This window comes from Rhipicephalus microplus, chromosome 3 (genome assembly GCF_043290135.1).
Source record: "Rhipicephalus microplus isolate Deutch F79 chromosome 3, USDA_Rmic, whole genome shotgun sequence".
Taxonomy (NCBI): Eukaryota; Metazoa; Arthropoda; class Arachnida; order Ixodida; family Ixodidae; genus Rhipicephalus; species Rhipicephalus microplus.
In genome coordinates this window covers 93,307,219-93,327,019 of record NC_134702.1, presented here as the reverse complement: position 1 = coordinate 93,327,019, position 19,801 = coordinate 93,307,219, and the positions used below count along the sequence as shown (strand labels likewise).

The 19,801-nt window shown below is 46.6% G+C and overlaps 1 protein-coding gene across 1 annotated transcript in view; it reads right to left on the bottom strand.

Annotated features, from left to right (window-relative positions):
* LOC119159671 (5'-3' exoribonuclease 2) overlaps positions 1–19,801 on the bottom strand; it is a 77,071-nt gene that overhangs the window by 2,931 nt on the left and 54,339 nt on the right. Inside the window, exons 18-24 of the mRNA XM_075890002.1 lie at positions 14,860–14,944; positions 12,346–12,396; positions 8,714–8,821; positions 6,220–6,309; positions 3,901–3,973; positions 1,313–1,396; positions 131–234 (exon numbers count right to left, since the gene is read on the bottom strand). Coding sequence (XP_075746117.1) covers positions 131–234; positions 1,313–1,396; positions 3,901–3,973; positions 6,220–6,309; positions 8,714–8,821; positions 12,346–12,396; positions 14,860–14,944 — 595 coding nt within the window. The remainder of the gene's footprint in view (positions 1–130; positions 235–1,312; positions 1,397–3,900; positions 3,974–6,219; positions 6,310–8,713; positions 8,822–12,345; positions 12,397–14,859; positions 14,945–19,801) is intronic.

Genomic DNA, 19,801 nt, shown 5'->3' with positions numbered 1-19,801 from the left:
TCGAAATGCGTCAGCGTTGGTTCCAATGTCATTTCAGCGGGACATTAAACAAAAATTCACACATCTGAATAGTTCGCTTAACTGGCGTTCAAGTGATATCTTACTGCACACGAGATATGGTGCGTTTTACCTCGTCGTAGTCGTCGCAAATCTCGTAAGCTGAGGCGAACGAGTCGTAGGCTGCCTGGCCCCTGCAGACGTACAACATGTTGTCACCCTCGGAGTTTCTGAGGGCTGCGAGAGGTAAGTTGGTAGGCGGAATATTAGGCAGGCTAAAGGAATGTATTGTACAGTACTAGATAATTGAAGCAACAGGATAAAGCTTATCCGAATCCTTACATTTCGTTCTAGTAGAGTACCAAGTACTCTAAATCGTTCGTTAGTTTTTTTTCTAAACACAGGACTTAGGGCTAACACACGTAGTTTTGTTTCCAACGTCCTCAGTGTAGTTCATACTGGCATGATTTCGACTAGAAAGAGTACACAGAAGCCAATAATATTTTTAGAGACCGGATCCGTCATGACACGACGGGGTTAAAGCGATCGATTTCGCATGCCATGTCGTACTGAACATTGTATGCAGAGTGGACACCTGCTTCCCTGCTGGGTGTGCAACGTCGCATCAGGATTAGGTTCAGAGATTAAATCCATAAAAGAGATACCCTAGTTCATCCAAAATCATGGAAAAAACTGTTGAATGCTCTTTTTTTTGCACAAATTTGAGCAATCACGCAGAATCAATCATTAGAAATATGAAGTAGCAGCCATAGATAACTTGCCTTGATCGTGCATTTGTAGTAATAATAGTAACATGTATAGTGTTTTACATAAGAAAAACGATATGATAAGGAGGACTCCTCCGTAAATATTGACCATCGGGTGCTTTTTGCTGAACACTGACATCGCACAGTAACAAGGGCCTCTACAATTTCGCCTCTATCAAAATGTGACCACCGCCGGGATCGAACTCACGACCTTCGAGCCAGAAGCCGAGCACCCTAGCCATTGTTCCACAGAGGCGAACTGCATTTAAACTATGAAATAGCTATAAAATATTTTGTGATTCCTTTTGAGACAATTGTAATCTCGACTAATACGCTTTTTTCTAACCTTGAAATGTTGCGTACGCAAAAACGCCGAGATCCAATTAAAGCAACGAATAAGGTTGACGAAAGACCACGTCAACTAGTATAGCAGTGTCTCGAATCAAGACATCCTACAGATGCTTTCTGGACTTGTTTGCTGCGTCCACAATTCGTATCATTAGCAAATTATATGCGCGCTTCGTGAAATCGAACAGCCATGTAAGTACCTTGTTCATTGTCCAGGAGCGGGTACACTGCTCTGACTGCGTCGAGAAGCCTCGGTTCTTCGATGAACGGCAGGAGGGCGACACCTACGTTCAGGAGCGTGAAGATGTGTAGAGTTGTTTGCATGCCAAGAAGGTCATTTCCAAAGCACCTGCTCGTCAATGCGTGTTGAATTTGTGAGCTTTACAAATGCATATTAACACCTAGCGTTACAGTGTCGTTAACTGTACACTCGTTGGTTGGGATAGTCGATTAATTCGGGTGGTCCTCTGAGCGCTCCGACCGCGACGACGTATACGGCGAAATCGCAATGGAAAGGAACGAAAACAACGTTCGTAGACAGCCGAAGCGGCCATGGACTTTCTGAAAGGCGTGGTCGACAAGCACGATTGCATGGTCCTTACGTAATAAGTTATCGGTTCAGAAAGCTTTTCGAATCAAGACATGGGGGGCCAATCGATCCGCGTTCAAAACGTGAACGAAGCCTCAAATAAATGAATTTTAGGCTTTTGCGCTGCTGCTATGCTAAATAATTGCTGCATTTACATATTCATCGAGAACATGAAAGTACATTGACGTAGCATACACTTATTGTTTTTTTATACTTTCGATAATTCAGCATTCAGTTAACTCGGACAAATTTTGGTGTCCCGAGAAATCCCAAATGAATAGCTTTTATATTATATGCAAAATAAACAATGATTTTGCGTTTAGGTTATCACATCTATACGGACACACGTGTCACAGGAGAAAAAACAAATAAAGAAAAAAGCAGAATTCACATGATGCATGGTTTGCAGTCACGGATCACTGAGGCGAACAGCACATGTGAGGCCTCCGAGATATGTGGACGCGACAGTTATACTTTGTGCTCTTGTCATAGTGAGCAGCGTTGGTAGAAGCAGCTCATAGCAGTTACGGCATGCAAGTGTAAGCATGTGTGCCCCGCAACAGCGGTTTCCTTAACAAAACTGATGTCCTTGCACAAGGAGTGCATAATGATAACACATTCCCAGCTAGTCCACTTAATATGTATACGTTTATGACTCGACTTTTCAAAATATGCTTGAAATTGCAGTATGAGAAGGCTAGTCTTGTCATTGAGTTAATAATCGTCATGGTGAGAATCAATAGATGCAGTTTTCTCCCCTCGAGTGGCCATTGTTCATCCAGATAAATGTTGGTCTCGTGTTCTTCAGCTTATGTTACTACTAATACTAAAGTTACCATCCCAAAATTATTATGTGATTAGACGCTCTTGTGGAGGGCTCCGGAAATTTCGGACATCTGGTGTTTTTGGGCGCACTGACATCGTGCAGTATACAAGATGATAGCATTTCGTCTCCATCTGAATGACACCACCGCTGGCGGGATCGAACTCACGACCTTCGGGTCAGCAGCCGAGCATCTTAGCCACTACAACACCGCGGCGGACAGTTCACGTAACATGTTTCTGACGCAATACTAGGGAGTTTTAGAATAGCACACCGCGAGCCCTTGCGGTGCAGTGGCTGCCACTGCGCATGCGTTGTAACGCGAGTCGGCGTTCGCGTTCGCGGACCGCACGCAACAAATCCGAAATTGCGTGCGGTAATGGCGGCCCGCATGTGTCCCGCAAGCGCTGGTTTCGAGGCTACGGTGTCACTGCGATCATGCGTTGCGGCTCGCAGCAGGGCAAACGCTATTTTAAAACTCACACGGCACCCGCTACGCCCGCAACGCCCGCAGCGCTTGCAAACGGTATTCTGAAACTCCCTATTGCCGAGAAGCGTATTGCGGATAGTGTTAGGCCGCGTGCCGGCGGTATCGGAATGCCGATACCGCCGGCACGCGGCCTTATCGTGGTCCAGAATGCACCGCGATTCATCTGCGAAGATCGTGACCCGCACGTCGACCATTCGCTGATTACGAGATAGCCCCAGGTTCTACGACGACAGTATCTCGGATGGTGAACGCGCCTTGCAATCCAGTGGGACATTCTGTTCCCCGACGGCCGTCGAACACGCTGTTCGCCACCCGCTAAGCCGATGTGTATACTTCCCTTTAATGGGCGCAAGTCCGCCAAATAAACGGATTCCCTTCTATTTCTACGAGCCTCCCGGTTTCCTGTCTTCGGGCTACCCTCACTCTTACGTGACAATATTATTGAGAAATAACAGACAGTAATGCCAAAAAATGGTAGGGGTGTTATTAAAAGTAATTGTATGATGTAAATGGGAAAAAAGAAAAGTGGACGAAAAAAAATGACTGTCTATCGGCAAGATCCGAACCTGTGACCTTCGAATAACGCGTGTGATGCTTTACCACCGAGCTACAGTGGCGGTCATTTCTCCGTCTACATTATGGGGTATATATGTGTGAATTTGAACCTGGCAGCTTCGGTGAGCGGCACCTGCTACCATTTCGGCGAGTGTGCAACACTGTTTTTTTTTTTGCCTGTTTGGCATCACGAAGTACGTGATCTCCTTAGAAGCCTTGAAACAGTGTCATTTGCCAACGCGCAAGTTTTTCCTCGTCACCTCTTCTGATAAAATAAATCAAAGTACATGTGACTTAGGAAGCTACAGCTAAACAACCGCAGTGCACTAACCTTGCCAGACGTGCTTGTGGCCGTTGAGGTCTATCTTGAAGTCCAATGGGTAAAAGTCCACGATGGGAGACCTCTGTAAGGCAACGTGGCGCAACAAGAACTATTAGCTGCTGACCACCTTTTCGAGACGACCGACAAGAGAACACGAAAAGACGTTGCGACGGAATCCAAACCAGACTCTATAGGACCGGATATCGCCAGGTTCACGTGACAACACGTGATCTCATTCTCCTTTCCTTTTACCTGGTCAACACACCTATATCAAATGGCTCAAATGTGTTTTGGCAGTAATCTGCTCAGCGGTGGACTCCAAAATCCTGTCCCACGGTGCGCGAGGACGCCATGCATGCGGCTGGCACCGCAGAGAACCCACAGCACGTGTTGTGGGGAATAAAATGCTATTTTAGCTGCAGAAGCGGGGCATACGGACTAAACAAGCCATTAACTGTGCGACTCAAGTCCCTTCCTCGAGCAGTAAAAAATGAGATGTTATAAATGTATCGTTGATTTACAATGTATACGACCGCAGTACTGGAGCGAACTTGCTTTTTCATAATTAGTACAAAGATGATACGACATATCGAGCCAGGTACTAATATAGGGATATCTTCGGTGAAAACGACCATTGCGCCGCCTTCACCAGCCTCTTTCCCGCGAGACGCACTTCGAATTACCTTCTAACCTCATAGGTGGTCAGGAGTCTTGTTTGACATTTACTTTACTAGTGCATAGGCGACTTATCCTCGAAGTGTGTAGTTCTGAGACGTATTCTTCCATATTGCCTACGGTACTGAGATACCTTATAACACTGACAGGCTCCACTTTTTGCGATAGCCTTGCAATCTTGCTTGAGGTCGGTGTACCACAATGTTCGTTTAGCTCAGGTGTCGGCAACATTTCTAGGTGAAAGGCCACTTCGCATGAAGGCGAAACAGTGGGAGCCGCATGACATGAGGACTAAGGGGTGTAACTGGCGACAAAGGTAGAAAAGTTGAGTTATTGGCCTTACTGTGCAAAATTGGAATAAAAATTATGCTTATTTGCTGCATGCAACTCACAAGGTTGCCATTTACAAACACAGGTTACATGTGAAAACCACATTTGAGGTCAAAAATGTCAAGTCGACCTCGTTCAGATAGGCAATGACAAGTGTGTGTGTTGGGGGGGCGGGGTTACGTTGTGCTGGGGACCGCGTAAAACTGCCCCGCGATCCGCGGGTTGCCGATCCCTGCTTTAGCGCACACCAAACTACCATACGAAACAAGACAAAGAAAGCCAGGCGCTTGATTACGGGCACATTAGGATTCAGTTATTAGTTGTTCCACATAAACAACTAATTAAGACTTGCTTAATTAATCACCACAATTAGTTATTATCCGATGCAACTTAAAACAATGAATTATGTTTCCTCTACGTTCGAGGTACAAAGGTTGAATATTCGTCTGCAATTTCATTTGAGAAGCAGAAAATTTGATATGCAATGTGCACAGTGGACGCACAGAGAATGTTCAGACAAAAGGCGACTCCGGTTCGTGCCGTCTTTCTGTATGCGTAGTGCTTTTGCAGTTACCTTTGCTAATAATGATTCACCAACCGGTCACAACTTTTTATAAAGCAACCAACGCTTTCCAGAAATTACATACACGAAAGACTATATCCGAGTGCAGGACCATCCATTCCTTTTATACATTAGAGGTCTCGAATTTCCGGCTTCAAGTGGGCCGCACAGTCTCAAACTTTACTACTGCAGTAGCCAGGATGTCGGCAGTGCCGAAGATTCGTACTGAAGAAGGTTGGAGCAGGAAAAGAGGGGGCGGTGGAGGAAGGGGCATCTTGAACAGGGTGCCCTAATGTGACCGCCTCAAAGAAGCCCTTTACGTTATTTTTCTGTGGTCATTCCTGACGGTTATTTGGTATCAGGATTCGAGTAACATATTGGTACAAATATCCTGATTAACTCAAACCTTGACGCAGACTCCAAAATATTGTTTTTCCTTTTTTCAGTGTTATGTTTCAATTCATAGTGATCACATGGTGTGCCTCACGAAAAAAAAAGATTGTGACCAGTTACGTCAGATTAGTTCACGAATATACTTATCAATAACGTAACTGGGACGAGGACAGATATGTAAAAGCCGGGCCACTAGCGGGAAAGGTCCGAAGGACGCGTATTTTTGAGACCCCCTAATATAATCAGAAGTGGAATGCATACAATCGCTATGATTTTTAAATTTGTTACATAAGCTAACGAAGTCTTGCTCTCCCAGTGCAACCATTGCATTTCATTAGGCACACGTAATTTCTGCGCTGTAAACTTACCGGATCCTCCATAAGGTCGGCCAGAGGCTCGGGAAGAAATCGGCTGCTGGACGCAGGCAGGACGCTCATGAGCTGCTCCAAGGGCTTGACCTGGAAGCCAGATAAATAGGTTTGATTATTGATTGTTATGTGGGGTTTAACGTTCCAAGGAGGAGGATTGAAGAAGGAAGGACAGGGAGGTTAGCCAGATCTTAAACGTCCCAAAACCACCATATGATTATGAGGAACGCCGCAATGGAGGGCTCCGCAAATCCCGACCACCTGGGGTTCTTTAACATGCAGCCAAATCTTAGCACAAGGGCATACAGCATTTTTGCCTCCATCGAAAGCGCAGCCGCAGCAGCCGGGATTTGATACCGCGAACTGCGGGTCGGCGGCCGAGTACTTCAGCCACTATATACCACCGCGGCGGGGCAGAAAAATAGGTTTGAAAACCTTCAGTTAACTGAATGAGAATTCATGTTCGTGTCTTGCATTTTCACGGCGCTCCTCTTTCTCTCGTACGCATACGCCAATACACTGACAAACACGCACGCGCGCACGCCCTCGCAGAGTCGCACTGATGCTTTTGTGGACTATCTGCTGTTATTACAAAGACATTGCTGTCAAACAACTTCGCTATCTCTCTCTCTCTCTCACACACGCACACGCACACACGCACGCACACACGCACACGCACACACGCACACGCACACGCACACACGCACACGCACACGCACACGCACACACACACACACGCACACACGCACACGCACACACACACGCACACACGCACACACACTGTTACAAGCTGCCACTCTAGCGTCACCAGCGCGAAGTAGGCGACGGGAATGAACACAGGTTAGTTTGTTCCGTACGCAAGCAGAGACAGTGAAGAGATCAGAGACGTGAGAAAACAAAACAAATTTTACTCTAGTGATATTGCAGCACACGGTATCTAGTACAACACTTCAATACAACTAACAAAATACATCAACACTTGATACAACTAAAAAAATATATATATAAAAACAATAAATCAGCTTACGAGAGAGAACTATTACAAACCACACTAACTAACAACAATACAACTACGGAGGAGAAAGTTGGAAGATATAAACAGGTGAAGGCATACGTGCGATGACCGGCAGCGCTGCGTCCCCGACGATCGGATGCGAGAAGTCGAGGAGAGTTCTGGCACGACTGCGATGTCGGCGGTGTTGCAACGCTGGTGGCTCCGGGAGGCTAGTGCTTGCAGGTGACTTCGGGCAGGTTGAGCTAACTCGAGGCGAAGTCCCGATGTCTACGTTGCAGACGTTAATATCGCGTCACAACTAGACGAAGGGCTTAGTTTAGGTGACCAGCCGATACAGAGCCACACTAAAAACTTCTAGAAGAGATGCTTGTTGATCTGTTTCTACACCATGTTGGTCAGCGACTAGTCTGCCTAGCAGGGCGAAATCCTGCGCTTAAATCCCCCTCGTGTCTTCTCGCTCTCTTCCTTGGGGACAAGAGACCTCTACATGGGTCCAATCATGCGCGTTTCATTGATGGAAACTCTGCCCAGAAAACATATTGACCCCACCCCTTTTTAATTAGGAGAGGGCCCTCAACTAGCGAGAGTGACAACCTGTTGGGGTGTTGTCATACGGCTTGGCCACCAGAGATTTCCCCACGCTTTTCCCCGTGGGAACGGTCAGACTGTTTGGCTCTCAGCCGGTGCGTCCCGTAGTCTAATCCTTGTTCGGCGTACATCGTGGCCTTCCACGACCCTGCAGACGCCGCCGCAGTTACAAAGGATCAAACGTCGGCGGCGACGTTCGAAGAAGAGCACCCCATTCTGCACTTCTCGGCTCTATTTCATGCGCCCGCCGTTCCCATGGTCAGTGGAGGAGTACGGCGCCCGTTAATTGCCGTGACGCGGGGTCGCCAAGAATGGCCGTCCGTGACACACGCGCACACACACGCACACACACGCACACACACGCACACACACGCACACACACACGCATACACACACGCGCACGCGCACGCACACGCGCACGCATACGCGCACGCGCACGCATACGCGCACGCACACGCATACGCGCACGCGCACGCACACGCACGCGAAGGGAGTATTTCAGCACGAGTATAATACACACGCATCGGAGGCTTCGGGAGTCTGGCCAGGTGCCCCGCTTGTGGAAGGACAACGTGGCCACGTGGTCCATCCAGCCACTACCCGTCAAGCTAGCTTCAATGCCAGCAAAACAGTGCGCGAGGCGTTGACATCTTTGATGAGGCAGAGACTGCGTTATGACCAGTTCCTTCATAACGAAATGATACATTTTGTACCAATATGGCACATGCACGGATATTGCAGGCGAATTCAACCAATATAGTCATAAATCCCCTAGATGCCATTCTTTTGTATTCGTTCACTGTGCGAATACACTGTGCGTTCACTTCAGCCCTGTAAAATTGCACTCTTGACACGCGTCTCACGTACTGCAAGGAGGAAAGATTGACTCACGGGTTCCGTTTCGGTGTCGAAGTCGACGGCGACTTCACCGATGTCGTCGAAGTCCGACGCAAATGGCGCGTACAGGTGCGGGAAGAACCACGTCCATGATGGACAGCCCTGCAAGGTAAGACGATATGAAGGGTGTTATCAAATTCCGAAGCATACATATTTCATTTTAATAATAATAATAATAATAATAATAATAATAATAATAATAATAATAATAATAATAATAATAATAATAATAATAATAATAATAATAATAATAATAATAATAATGTGATTATTAGAGACTCCTTTCGGGGGAGGGGTGCTCCGGAAACTTGGACCACCTGGGGTTATTTAACGTGCACAAATCTAAACAACAAACGGACCTCAAGCACTTCCGCCTGAATCGAAAATGCAGCCGCCGCGACCGGGATTTATCCCGCGACCTGCGGGTCAGCAGCCGAGTGCATCTGCGTGGCGGGTAATGTTTCATTTGAATGAGTACCTACGTTTGTTTCCTGTACTTACCTGCTAATCGGTTGATGCTGTATCGCTCCAACCTGGCGGAATCGGGCTCGTCTGGTTCGGGGTGCCTGCTTGTGATGGGAGGTATAGCAGGAGAAGATAGGTGCGAGGTAACACTCATTAGTGGCACTTGACGTACTTGACGTTCTCAGTGTCGTCTTGAGTGCGTCGTCGGAAACCATGTCACGCAGTGTCTGCGTTGTATAACTGGCTGATGCCGCAGAGCCATAACCAGGTGGTGTCGGACAACTTGAGTTAGATTGCTACAACAGCATGGTAGTGACGACCCGAGATTCAAAACTAAGGTTTAGCGCGGCAGGGAGCAAGTGATGTGGCACTCCCGGTTGCCGTAGGGGTCGTATGAAACATCGAAGTCGCTCATATGTCTGTGGTCCCGGACGAGGCACAAAGGGTCGCAAAGTAGGAGGAAGCATGGCTACCGTGATGGCGTACTTTTCCTGCTGAGCGAATGTTGCGGAGTTAGAAAGCAGCCTCCATCTTGAGCAGCCTGATGGATGGTCTTCTGTCAAAATTTGGGCAATTTCGGCGGTAAAAGGATGCAGCACGCCATGGTCGCCGAGTATCTGGTCGTCGCACCATAGTGATAGGCGGGTCAGGGGGTGGTTGGCTAGGGGCGAGTGTTGGTGGAAGCTTCTGCAAGCGTCCGGTGTCACCACTGTGGTGGGCAGGCAGAAGGAAGAAGAATGCAGCTGCATCGACTGACAAAAACCAATTGTTCATTCGATGATAATGATGATGATCTCAGATGTACGGCGTTCACCCACAAAGCGAGATGGGCCAGGAACCGGGCGGCAGGATATTCGATGGCCCGCGTGCGCCCTTCCTTGCACCTACTTCAACTTCATCGTCGTCGCTGCGTCGGCACGGCAGCACGCGACAACTTCCATGAGGAAGCGCGAATAAATGATATCAAGACAGATATCAACTGAAGCTTCAGCTTACGGAGCCTCGAACGGATGATGCATGGGCGCTCCGTCTGAACGCCCACAGAAGGCCGGAAAATCCCACACAACGTGCCAAAGGTATACGACTCAAATGAAGACAAATACTACAGCGCTGCAGATTATACACGAAAACATTCCCTCTACGTGCACGTAAAGCTAACGGACGCTGCCACCTGACACTAACTCAAAATTGATAAATTTACTATTCTTAAGTTTCTTATGATATATTTCCTAAGACGACAAGACGGAAGTTATGTTCGCTTTTCTACTTAGTCGCCGAGAGCTTTCTGCAACCAATATATGACTTTTCAGTGCCTCCAGGATCGGCCAATCCTCGAACAAGCGAGGATGAATGGATTCATGACAACTTTATTGTTCCGCAAGGAGGCACCCTACCCCTGTCCCCGGCGCACATGCCTTGGTGACGGGGACCGGCATCTCCGTGATTACAAGCAAGCGATAAGGTTCCGAATCTTCGCGGCTTCTTCCTCCGGGTGGATGGCTTGTTGCCGCTGAAGCAGGATCCTTGTTCCACAGCAGGGCTTCCCAGGCCTCACTACAAGGCCATGTGATGACAACATCAGATGACGTCATGGTGACGTTATGGCAAGCCCGCAAATTTTGTCTACGTGTGACGCCAGTATTACGTCATGATTTTGCTATCACTGGTGTTGACGCTGATACCGCCGCCACCAGCGGTAATTTTTCGCGTTCGAAGAGACATGTAGGGCTCTCTCCTTTAAAAATCAATCTCCTCTTTCATCGGGATCACTGATAACAGCAAGGCTCAATGTTTTGAATGGTGTGCATTGCCATAGAAAGCACACCTCCACCACCCCAGTTCGTCCGGCTCAGTATATGATAGCTGTTGATGATTGATATGTGGGGTTTAACATCCCAAAACCACCATACGATTATGAGCCGCCGTAGTGGAGGACACCGGAAATTTCGACCATCTGGGGTTCTTTAACGTGTACCCAAATCTGAGCACACGGGCCTGCAAAATTTTCGGCTCTATCGAAAATTCAGCCGCCACAGCCGGAATTAAATCCCGCGACCTTCGGGGCAGCAGCCGAGTACCTTAGGCACTGTAGACCACCGCGGCGGGGCTCAGTAATAGCTGTAGGAAACGTCCAGTGAGCCGGTGGCGCCGTAGTGCGGGAATGGGCGAAAGCATCTCGCGTGCTCTGTGCACCAGCTGGTCCACGAGCGGAGCCATGTAAGGTTGTTAGTGCTGCTTTACACTTGTCACGTACTGTGTACTGTGTCGAAGACTGTAGTCCACCATGATGTGATACGTGCAGCTTCCGGAACGAGAGAGGCAAAGTTTGTTGTCTTACAGTCATGAATCCTTTCCTTCTCTTCCTTACAACGCATGGCGGAACCTCTGCTTTCAGCAACTTGTGTCCTCGCACAAGAGCCAACTTCATCTGCACCAACTTTGATAACATCTTTCTGAATAGCTCGAAAGAGCCTAAGCCCTCGTGGCAAGGGTCATAAAACGAGGAGCGATATGAGAGGCTGCTCTGCGCAGCTCGCAACTGGAGCTCCCGGCAGTAGGTTGGGAAGAAGTATCAAAACATATTCGGCCATAGAACGGCCCTGTGGTTCATCATTGTCCTGCTTCAACCCCTCCCCCTCCTCAGATGATTAATTCATGAATCAGTGGTGTTGTTTGAAGGGCATAACCTAACCTAACGTTTGAAGAGTCTAACCTAACCCTGTGTCTCAAACGAGCAAAAAACACCATTTCTTTCAACTACTTGGCGTGCGTCTTGATGATCTAACCTGTTAAAGTGCGTCATAGCGGCGCAAGTATCGCCAAAATGTATTTTTGCGACGATGTCCCACAAACACGCCGATCGCTTGCGCAGTTCTAAAGTAACGGTCTCTGCACAACAATGGTACTGAATCCATGTTCGTCTTAAAAAACTCAAGCCTGAACCCTGATTTCTATAGGCACATAGCATCATCACTAGACTAAGACTGATTGCTACATTGTTTAAATGTGCAAGCTAAAAGCTTCCACGTCAAAGTGGCCTGCAATTGCTACAGTCAGGGAAATTAACTCTTTTGGATCACCAAGACTGAAGAGCGCTTTTGACATGACCTCACTGCGGATCCCGACAAGTAGACACTTGATATTCGGAAACGAAAGCTTACCTCTACGTAGTAGCGCAGAACCCAGCACAGTCCCCGGATGTAATCGCGGGCCTGCGTGAATGTTGGATTATTATTCAAAATTCTATTTAGCTTCGATTCTACCTCTAATGCACTCATATGCATCAAGTCATTTTTTTTGCAAAGCAGTTAACCCACTAATATTTTACTAGGTCCAAATTGGTTACACCGAACGACAGACAAGAGAGTGCATAACACACGCAAGAAAGTATCTTTATAAACAAAGATTCCGAAACGGTTCAGTGTTGTATATTTGTTTGTTTAGGGCGTAACGGTAAATTGAGATTCCTTCCAGATGAAATTAATACCTGCATTACTCACTTTCTCATTTTAGTTAAGGAGAACTGAGACTTTCGAGACAAATTTTTGTGCATTACTCTTGAATACTTGTGTCTGCGTTCGTAGGCAATAATCAAGAACGAACAATCTGAATATCGTTTTCTGTAATAGACGAGCTAAGGAGTGCCTTTATGATCAAAATGAAACGACAGTAGAAGCTTCTTACACATAGAAGACACACTAGCAAGACCTGGGCAATGAATTGAGCTTTTTGCCGAAATCGCAGGCGCATTTATGCAACACAACAATCAGATTTCAGATTTTTTTTCACAATTTTCTTTTTAGTTAGATTTTCGTCCCGAGTTTTCTTCGGCAGAAAACGAGTGTTTATCACAGTAACACAATTCAATATTTCACGTGGCCACTAGAACAATCTTCCTTCAAGAAGTCCTGTAGCCTCAGAACAGCGCATTATTTTCTTTCAAAGTCAAACTAGATACTGCCATTCGCAAGATGTGCGCAATGAACATTCAAGCTCATTTATTTACAGCCTATCCTACTATATGTGAGGAATGTTGGAAGTGATTTCGAAAGTGGTACTCAGATAAAATTCTGAGGACGCCCCCAGTCTTCAGTTGCGCGGCCCCAATCTTGTCGCGTACAAGCGTTTCTTCTTGTTGCTATCTTCAATGCATAAAGAGCAACTAACAAACACCTGAACATAGCGATAATTTACGTGTGGCTTGTTATACTGCTCATACTTTCACGTGGTGCGTTGTATTACAACATGTACGCAGTTGTATTCAAGGTGAGGGCTGTAGGAAATTCCGATTCACCTGCCCTTCGGTGACTCCGGCGTTCACGGACAAGCAAGCAATGGCGTACCAAACGATCGGCCTCCATGGCGTGAAAGGAAGGCTTCGTTCCTGACGCAGTGCATGGCGCCCTCTCCCCTCCTTCCTTTCCCAATCCTTCTCTCCTCCTCACCTTCTATTCCTTTCCTCGACCTCTTGCTATACTACGTTAAACACGGCTATGATTATTCGAAAATTCCAACCAATCAATTGAAATGCCGCGTAAAATTTCAACAATTATTCATTATATTTCGAGTGCACGAAGCATCGGCGACAATGTACGTGTGAGCGTGGCACTTCTTTCTCTGCGTCTTCAAAAGAGTCACATTCTTTCTTGCGACAGTGTTCAAAGCAATGAGTGATTGATTGATTGATTTGTGGGGTTTAACGTCCCAAAACCACTATATGATTATGAGAGACGCCGTAGTGGAGGGCTCCGGAAATTTCGACCACCTGGGGTTCTTTAACGTGCACCCAAATCTGAGTACACGGGCCTACAACATTTCCGCCTCCATCGGAAATGCAGCCGCCACAGCCGGGATTCGATCCCGCCACCTGTGGGTCAGCAGCCGAGTACCTTAGCCACTAGACCACCGTGGCGGGGCAAGCAATGAGTGGCGTCACTTTCTATGAAAGTCGCTTAAGAAATGTAATTGCTCGATTTTTCTCGCATTGAACCAGCGTCCTCAAACACAATTCGCGAAAAGTTTTCTAAAAGCGATTCCCCGTGTTGCCACGAAGCGATCTTTTTTTTTTTTTTGCATAGCTGTACAGCGTTGTCGTGAAGCCACTTTTGCAGACCTGGATGGGCGTATTTTGTTCCGACTTGTACAGCAGTTTTTTTATTATACGCAAATATTACGCAATTATAGTTGCTGGAGGTATTTGCAGTAATTTTGGTTACTCAAATTTAACATTGTGAAGTAAGGAATACATGTAACACTATGCCCGAAAACTCCAAAATTTGTAGGCACTTTTCAAAACCATATCTTTTGGCTGATGCTACTTTGTTTTGGTAACATTTAGATACAATGGAAGCTCTTCAAGTTTAAAGAGAAAACTTTAGATGTTGTCTAAAAAGAAACAGCAATGAGCCATTTACTTTGGTACAAACAAAAGATAAGCTTGACCGGCCGAAAGCTGCTGCCTAGAGGTGCTGCGCAGAGACCTTGCATGTGCTTCAATATTGAATGCGCCATTAAATCTACCTGGGCGAGCACGCTTGAATTTCACAGCCGTTTAAACGTGGCCATCAGCGGCAGCCTAGTTCCTACAGTTGGCAATATTTTAAGTATATCTATGTTGGCGACGATAGATATGGAAAGTTTGCAGTAGCATAAAAGGGTACTTAAACCACGCTCACCAAGCTCTGGCGGAACACCGTGTTCTCGGGGCTGGCGTCGAACTTCGCCACGTAGTAACGGTCCTTCCAGCCGTCCTCCCAAAGCCTGAAACAGGACAGACGTGGTAGGTTTTCCTTTTGATAGCGAAAGTTGGCAGAACCCACTTACAGTGGGATTCGATGATATGCGAAGCACGAATGAGAAAGGTTGATATGTCGATTTGAAATAAGCACAACGTTACGAAGTGGAGGTGAATGTTGCCGTGCAAGACTTCCGTGTCATGATTATCATGTTTGGATGTGTCTTTTACCTTCGTCATCTATTCACGTCGTGAGATACCAAATTTAGTATATATAGCACGCCATGAACGTAGTATGTTGTCATGCTCTTATATAACATGCGTGTCTGGATTATCATGTTTGCACCAGTTACATATTTTGTCACCCATTGATGTCAGGTAACACCAAACTTGGTGTATGTGAAGCTAGCAAAACGGCCGCGAGCGTCATTGTTAAGGACTCCATATACTCCAATGTAGCGTTGACGCGCGCACACGCTGGGCACGGCGATGCTATAGTATATGTTAGCAAAACGCGAGCACTCTATAGTCTGACGCCAGGCGCGACCGGGGGACCAGCGTCCGTCGGCGCGGCCCGACGGATACCGGTGCGAAATGCGACATGGTGGTGGTAGTGGTTCGTAAGGAAAGGAAGAAGGCACCTAATTTCTGTCTGCCTATAGGCGACACGGGGCAGTGCCTCATAGTGGTGGGGGGAAGGAGGGATAAAAATAATAGAAGGAAATATATTAAGAAATAGAGAGGCAAGCGACGAAAAATAGAAGGAGATAGGAAAGTGGGGATCCGGTCGAAGCAGTCCAAGGGCGTGGCACCACAATGCGAGAGCTGCACGGCGTCAGGAGACCGCGAAGGGCGAACAAGTCGGCGGGAGCTACGCTGGCGTCGGAGATCGCGAGGGCACAACCGTCCAGCTTGAAATCCACCGAGCGAATCCAAAATGCGACATGCTGCATTTTGCGCTGATGCGTAACCGAGACAACACTGCGTCGCCCTCTTTTCGTGACGGAAGGACGCCGGACGCGCTGTAACGCGCATGCGTCAATGCAACGCAGGGCGGCACGCGCCTGCGAGTATATGGCAGGACCAGCGCCTGATGTCGCAACGCCGGCGTGACGCGACCAAATGAGCGCCAGCGAGCACGCGCACCGCGTCACGTCAAAATGTTATGGCGCCTTGACTGTGGCATGTAGTCATGTTCTCATATGACACACATCTCACGATTATCATGTTTGCACCAGTCACATACTTTCGTCATCCATTGTTATTTCGTCCAGCTGACATGCCCACATAGCTTGTATACCTTGTATTGTGACATTAAGCTAGTGTTTTTGTCCCTACTGATGCTATGCGGGGACGTTGAATCCAATCCAGGACCCTCCACTGCGGAATTGTTGTCGCAGTTGATTGAAGGTCAAAACAACACTCAAAAAAGGCTTGATGATATCGAGCTGAAATTGAAAACTGTGGAGGAAACTTCTGAGATAATTAAAGGATTCAGCGATAAACTTCGCAGCCTGGAAAATATGGTTCAAGACCTAGAACGTAAGCTCGTTGATTTACAGGACAGAAGCAGGCGTAACAACCTTGTTGTGTTCGGTATACCGGAAAAGAATGATGACGCCTCTGACGACCTCATGGATAGCGTAGTCTGCAATGTGTTCAGGCATGCTTTAGACGTGAACGTAAACTCAGTCGAGCGAATTCATAGGCTAGGGCGAAGGCAGCATGGTAAAAATCGCCCAGTGATCGTGAAGTTTTTCAACCACAGGGAAAAAGTTAACGTTCTCAAAAGTTGCTTCAAATTAAAAGGGAAGGGAATCTCAGTCTCGGAGGATTTCTCTGCAAGCACTCGGCACGTCAGGAAGTTACCATGGAACAGCACTTCAGATATTAGGAAATCTGGCACAAAAGTTAAACTTGTACATGACAAAATTAAGATTGACAATCGATTGCTAACATTAGATGAAGTTCAGCGTGGAATGGTCTCTGCGAGCAGACCGCTTACCAGAGGAACTCGCAACAAGTGAAACGACAAGAATGGGAGACTTTTCCGATGCCTAAATATTAACGCCCGTAGTATTCTAGCAAAAAGCGATGATTTAGACAGTGTTGTGTTAACGTATCACCCTCACCTCTTGATAATAACTGAAACCTGGCTTCGCACCGACGTTAGTGACGATGAGATCACGCCCCGGGGTTACCGCATGCATCTATCGCAAAGTTAGGAGTAGTCGAGGCGGCGGAGTTGCAATCATATTTAAGGAAACCTTACAAGTTGAAAGATTAGCCGATATACCAGATCTTGAATGCGTAATTGTGAAAGTAGACACAGGCGATCTTAAGTTCATAGTCGGCGCTTTTTACCGCCCCCAGGCACAGACGAAGTATTCTTTGATAAGCTTAATGAATTTCTTTGCATGGTCCACAGTTGCTCTAGTAATATAATAGTTGGCGGTGATTTCAACGTTCTTTCAGTTATATCGGATACTGATTTTCCTGTACCGTCTTCAAATGCAGCCAAACGTTTAGTCGATATAGTCCTTTTTCATGATTTAACTCAACTAGTTAAGCAACCAACCCGCGTACAGAATGCTACTGCTACAACTCTGGATCTTTTTTTCGTTAGAAACAGCATGCTGCGTCGTGTGGCAGACACCAATGTGCTTGATGGAATATCTGATCACAAATTGGTTTACATGTGCATTAATCTTAATGACGTTCAGAAAGGCAAGAGGGAAGAACGCGTGGTGTCTGTCTTCTCGTGCGCAAAAGACGTAGAAAGACTGGACACATTAGACTTACATTTTTCTCGATTCACTTTACTTTCTGAATCTAGTACTTGTACTGTTAACAACCTTTGGTGTTTCTTCAAAAACCTTGTGTTGCAGTGCGTTCATGACTTTGTGCCAGAAAAAGTGAAAATAATAAAAAATGTTAGCCCATGGATTACTATGCCAGTTGTTCGTTTGGGGCGAAAGGCAAACAGGATAAGAAAACGGCATCGTCAGAACCCCACTCCGTCGACCATGCTTAAACTCAGTAACATGCGTAAAGAATTAAAAGACAGTATCAAGGAAGCGAAAGATCAGTACTATAACGTCACTTTAGAAAACTTCTTGCTGTCATCCCCAGCGAAATTCTGGCAGCATTTCGCCCCAAACAAGAAGCGTTTTCATAATATATGTGTTAATGGGACTATCGTAACTAATAAAAAACTATTGCAGAATCTTTTAACACGTTTTTTTGTTCAGTGTTTACTGATGACGATGGAAGTAAACCATGTTCAAAAAAATTGCCCGCAGCTTCCCTCGGGGGAACACTGAGGAGGATGCGGAGCATATAATTGGTTAACGGGGTGTTAAAGTGCGACTTACTTGGGTCGATGGCTAAATTGGTTAACGTGGTTGTGAAATGGGGTGTTAAATTGCGACTTACTTGGGTCGATGGCTAAATTGGTTAACGTGGTTGTAGGAGGGGGTGTTAAATGAGTGAACACGTACACACGTATGCGAAAGGACGGCGCTGGTCGAAGGGACGTCGATCATTGTGTTTGTGCATTCGTTGGAATTCATTTCACCGCGACCTTGGACGTCGACGCGCCGTACAAACCAACCGACGAGCGGCAACTGAGCGAGCGAGCGCCGACCTTGAGTATATATACAGCGCGACGGCGCATGCACTGTCAGTTGTTGAATGTTCTCGAAGGAGAAGCGCGCGCGCGGCACAGATGGCGACGGTGCGACGGCGCATGCGCTGTCAGCTGTCGAATGTTCTCGAAGAGAAGCGCGCGCGGCACAGATGGTGGGCGACGGCGCGACGGCGCATGCGCGCGCGTCAGCTGTCGAATGTTCGAGAAGCGGTGCGGACGGCGCGGACGGCGCACTACAAGGCGCGAGTATAAGATGCTTCCGCATCTAAAACGTTTCATGATATCCCACCAATAAGTGACCTTACAATATCTGAGGAAGGAATCTTGTCTCTACTTCTTAACATAGATCCCAAAAAGACGCCTGGTATTGATAGCATACCTAACGCGTTCCTTGTGAGGTATGCTGAATGGTGCTCGAAGTTTTTGTGCATCATTTTTCAAAAGTCACTGTCACAGCGTGCGCTTCCAGATGACTGGAATTTCGGAAAAATTATCCCTATACCCAAATCACCCAACACTTTTCTCGTCTCCGCCTATAGACCGATTTCCCTGCTTTGCTCATGTGCGAAGGTATTAGAACGTATTATATTCAAGCATCTCTCAGTTTTTCTCGAAAAAAATAATTTAATCAATGACTGACAACACGGCTTTCGAAAAGGATTCTCAACCGTCACACAGCTGTTGGAAACCGTTCATGACATTGCAGCTATTCTAGATAGGCAAGGCCAGGTTGACATGATTTTCCTAGAAAAGCATTTGATCGCGTGTCGCACCCGAAACTTCTCGCGAAACTTAAACCTATACTAAAAAAACAGTACATTAACTTCATGGATTGAGGCCTACCTTTCTTATCGAAATCAAATATTTTCTATAGATAACGTCCAGTCTGATTCACGACCAGCGAAACCCGGAATCCCTCAGGGCTCTGTGGTTGGACCACTTCTTTTTTAATTTTTATAGACGACATTGCCAATGATATCCCGGTTTCTATTCAGTTATTTGCAGATGATTGCATTCTCTATCAGGTAGTGCAGACGACCAGGTTCTTTTAAACGCAGCGCTAACAAAAAATATCTTCTTGGTGTGCAGTGTAGCAAATGAAGATTAATGAAAAGAAAACGGTAGCTATGACCGTTACGCGCAAGCTGCTTCCTTTGAAACGCTCATATTCCATCAATGGTCAAAAACTATCGTTTGTTAAAACTTATAAATATTTGGGGGTTGTATTAAGTGC